This window comes from Nipponia nippon, unplaced genomic scaffold, assembly GCF_047370975.1.
Source record: "Nipponia nippon isolate SJK-2023a ecotype South Korea unplaced genomic scaffold, ASM4737097v1 scaffold_1, whole genome shotgun sequence".
In the NCBI taxonomy this organism is placed as follows: domain Eukaryota; kingdom Metazoa; phylum Chordata; class Aves; order Pelecaniformes; family Threskiornithidae; genus Nipponia; species Nipponia nippon.
Genome location: NW_028262290.1, coordinates 92,852,479 through 92,856,863, shown reverse-complemented (window position 1 = coordinate 92,856,863; position 4,385 = coordinate 92,852,479). Strand labels below are relative to the sequence as shown.

Sequence of the window (4,385 nt, the reverse complement as noted above, 5' to 3'; positions counted from 1 at the left end):
GCCCGCCCCGCCGCCGCGCCTGCTCGGAAGCGGAGGAGGCGGGTAGGGCTAGCCCAAGGGCGCCGCGGACCTGGTGCTGCTCCCGGGACTACGGAGTGGCTCGGTCTGTGCGACATAACGCGCTCCCGCACCGGGAAGGAGGCTGTGAGCCCAGCGCCTCCCAGCCCCGCGGCCTCCCTCCGCCAGCTGCGGAGCCGCCGGCGCCTGGAAGGGGTCAACTCTCGGTACCCACCCGCTGGCGTGGGGGTGATGCAGACTATGAATGGTGCAAACCTGGCGCCGTTACCGAGACTGACAGCAGTTGGGAGCTTAATGCGTGGTGGAAATGCGTTTCTTTGTTGTGCTTTTGGTGCCGAAGAGGCAGCTTTTCGTTCAGGAAAGGTGGAAGCAGGAGTTTCTGTTTGTCAGCAGAATAACTGTAACAGATAACAGTCCTGAGGACAGCTGCAGAAATACTTAACCTAAAACGACTGCCATGAACCATCTAGTCCATCCTCTTGCAGAGGTCAGGTGTGTCTAGGGCATCTCTGATGGATTTTATGTAGTTTGTCATTGTCCTAACAGCAAAGAAGATTTCATAACTAACGTATTCTATTGTTTTTATTAGGAAAACTGTTCTAATAGAGACATAACATCTAATACAGCTTCTTTACATAAGATTGATCCCTTCACCTTTCCTCCAGTGAAACAATGGCAATGATGAGTGTCAACCCTCTTTGCCATGACCTTTCCCATTCTGGGGAGCTGTTGCGTACCCCATGGCGCTTTGCGGATGCTGTGGAGTTCACGACTCGGTAGTAGCAGGCACTACCAGAACAGCAGCAGCAGATCCACGTGGGAGGGCAACAGCAGCCCACAACTTGTGTTTAAGGGAGGGAGCCTTTCTAAAGCTGGAGGGCAAGCCTGACAGTGATGAGAGAATGAAAGTGGTCCAGGAGCCTGGTCCTGTTTCCTGGTGGAAACTGGGGTTCCAGATCTGGAAGAAGCACAATGGCCACAGAGGGTTTGATTTAATTCTGTGCTAGGCCCCATGGTGGATTTTATGGATAGGGTTCCTCAGCTGTGGAGGACTTCTGAGGCTATGTTTGTACTTGTCCTGTTCCTGCCACATGCAAGCAAAAGAACCCCATTCAGTATTACAAGGCCTTTGAGATATACATGGGTGCACTGGTGTACAATGCTGGCATATTTGGGGCCTCTGTCCCGCTCCAAGTGCAGAACCCATCCTTTATTTCTCCCTGTGATGGTCAGCAACGTAGTATCTGAATTTCTAAACCACCCACGTACCCTTATCTGCACTTCTAGGGGAAGACACAGTCTGATTTGTGCTGTCTGCTGGCCAGCACGTTCATCTGTGAGGGGCACGAGGCTCCCACCTTCCAGCTTTCTGAAAGGTGTCTCTTTGCAAAGACAGATGGGAAACAGTAGTATGTGGGTGGCTGCAGTTTTGGAGAGGCAGAACAGCCTTGGTGATCACTTTCAAGCTGAAGTTTTCTCTCTGAGTCTCAAGACAGTTTTCCATGCCTTGTTGGACAAACTGAACAAATGGCTTCTTGCCAGGAACTCTTAAAAAATGCTGAGTGCAATTGTCTCCACTCTAAAAAAAAAATGTTGGCAATTCAACTGGCACATACCCAGTGCAACCCTGTTTCCCACTGCTTCTGGATCAGCTGGTGCGGAGCCAGAACAGCAGTTTAATGTTCTGACAGATGCAAGGGCTGATCACACCTATTGTAATGAGGAGACTCAGGATGGCTATGCTGAATTGCAAAACTAAGCTCATTGTAGTTTGAATACAGACATTTCATGTCGATCCACATTGTGAGGTATCGTAATAAGGGTGTTATTAAACCTGCAGTTCAGAGAATCCGGGATGTTTGTCAACTAAATAAAGCAAAAGCAAATCCAGATATGGTATCTCTGGTGGGCTGATCGGGCAGTTTTGGTCTTCTGTTGCAATCCCAAACGTTACAGAAATCTTTTGATAACATTTTACTTCTGAGATTTTTTGTTTTGATTTGTTTTTTCTGCTTTTGAGCTTTGCATTGCGTATGTGGCTGAAGACATGGGCTGAAGGCAGGAAGTAAGATGGCTAAATTTCTAAGAATTGCATGGTTAAAAAGGTTTCAGTCTCATTCAGTGGTGATTTGCCAACAAGTGCTAGGCAAAAAAAGACAGAAATTAGTATTTATTTGTTGGTGCTTAGAGGTCAGTTATGCCAGTTATGACATTCCTTCTTGAAATTAATAGGGAAAATAAATTGATCCAAAAATGCAATCTGGCTTTACAGAGAAATCTCTTAATTCTGACTGAGAAGAAAGGAAGGTTATCCTGAGCTGGATGATAAGGCCAGTACAGTTTTAATGCTTTTCACAATAGTGCATTTATGTGAGCAGAAGTTTTCAATTTTAGTATCAAGGAAAATAAATTAAGCCCATTAGTTCTCTTTTTACTTAAACTGAAACTTTCACTAATCTCGACCAAACTTTCACTTACTTTGTACTAAAAATCTCAGCCATCTTATTAAAACTGACAGAAAAAAATGTAAATACATAGAATTCTAAACGCCTTTTTTTTTTTTTTAACATGTAGCTGTTTTTATTGTCAGCAGGATGAAAATTACTTTAAGTGAAATTTGCAGGTTCTGTTGCACCACTGGAAAAATTGTAGGTGTTGATAAATAAAAAGAAGTGTCAAAACTCCACAGTGCTAGACCAGGGCTACCTGGAATGGTTACCTATCTCATTAATCCTAAAAACTAAAATCAAATCACAGTAAGTTTGTGCCATAATGGAAGAGTGACTTTGGACAGGGGTATTTTCCTGGTATTAACTTTGAAGGCTGTATTGTAGTAAGCTTTGCCTACAGAGGTTTAATTTTTTCCACTCCTTCCTCTTCACCTGCAGTTTGCTGCCAGGCATCTCTTTAGAGGCTTTTCCCTCTCCGTGTCTTGCATGAATTGCGAGCTCTGTAGGGACCTGAGCGTAACGGTGCTGTGGCTGCCCCCTGCTAAAGGCTCCGCTGGGCCCAGCAGGGATGAGTGTTTCCTCACACAGGAGGTTCCCAGCTCTGGAGATGAGTCAATGCTGAAATGTTAATTCTGGGCTCAGCACTCTGCCCACAACACTGGAAGGGGAACCATCTTTTGGCAAAACCCTAAGCAAATATTTGCATGTAATGTTTCTGTAATCTACCTTTTAATGTAAAGCTAAAGCATTATCTGGTCTGATTGATCCCACTGCTGTCCAACAGCTGTCAAGATATCATGTTGTACAGCTGACTTTACAGAGAGAAGCCATGATTTTAGCTAGCTTTGGCTCACCGATGCAACAAAACTTCTATTATATTTCTCTGAGCCCAGAGGGCTGAGGTGAGAGAAACTGCAGGACTATGCAACCAACAGTGTTGATGTATGGGGAGAAGGGCCGTGTTCCCCTGGGGAGTCCAAAGGCAGAACAGGATGTCCCAAGAGCTTGGGAACCACTGTTGTTTGTGACTGACCACAGCCACAATTTTTCGTCGTAGTTAAGTTCAGAACATGACTATCTGGGGTATCCCCTAGGCACTGAGGTGTGGCCTAGCACCAGATGACAGAAACAGAAGGGTGCACACGTAGAGTGTACTGAGAGGATTTTTTTTTTTTTTTCCCCTTGTCTTCATTTCCAGTAAAAACACCAGCGCATCTCACTGGAGTACCTAGCATTTGCAGGTGTGGCAGTTCTCTGTGACAATCCGTTACTTGGGCAAGATGGTTAGGTCTTGGTTTATTCTCTCTGTCTGATGTTAACAAAATGATTTCTCGTTTCATCAAGGGCAACTGGTAATTCAGAAAGAGCTATGGGGGATCTTGGCTGCACAACCCTAGGGAAGAAACTGGTCTTGTGTCTCCTTACTGAGTTTTCCGAAGAAATCAGAATTCCTGTGCAGTCAAACTGCATTACATCAACACTGCTTAGTCTGGAGAATTTTAAAGATATCTTAGGATGGTTGGAAATAACTGGTCATGAAACATCTTCATTACAGTTTGCTGTTCAGAGAATAAGAACTTCACCAGTATTCTTTTTTTTTTTTTTTTTTTTTTTTTTTACATCAGTCTGCACCAAGCACTGTGACACAAATTCTTCAACAGGCGTTTCCTTAGTATTTTGTTCTGTGGAGAATGTTCCTGTAAATATAAACACCAGCAGAGTAAGATGGAAGCAACAAAAGTATTGCAGGAATAGACATTTCCCTGACTTGTTTGTGAAATGATCAACTGCTGCCACTACGTTGAAGGACCTAAAATGAGGCTGCTGAAATGTGAGGCTGCTCCTCTGGACTAAGCCCTCTGCTTCCCCAAACATTTGCAGTCAAAGATTCTTTTATGCTTTTTAACTCAAGTTTTG

At 44.5% G+C, this 4,385-nt stretch overlaps 1 protein-coding gene across 1 annotated transcript in view; it reads right to left on the bottom strand.

Annotated features, from left to right (window-relative positions):
- Nucleotides 1–4,069: 4,069 nt before the first annotated feature.
- The window catches only part of NQO2 (N-ribosyldihydronicotinamide:quinone dehydrogenase 2), a 53,127-nt gene continuing 52,811 nt past the window's right edge, over nt 4,070–4,385 (bottom strand). Inside the window, exon 7 of the mRNA XM_087762516.1 lies at nt 4,070–4,165. Within this exon, the coding sequence (XP_087618642.1) occupies nt 4,085–4,165 (81 nt within the window). The 3' untranslated portion in view covers nt 4,070–4,084. The remainder of the gene's footprint in view (nt 4,166–4,385) is intronic.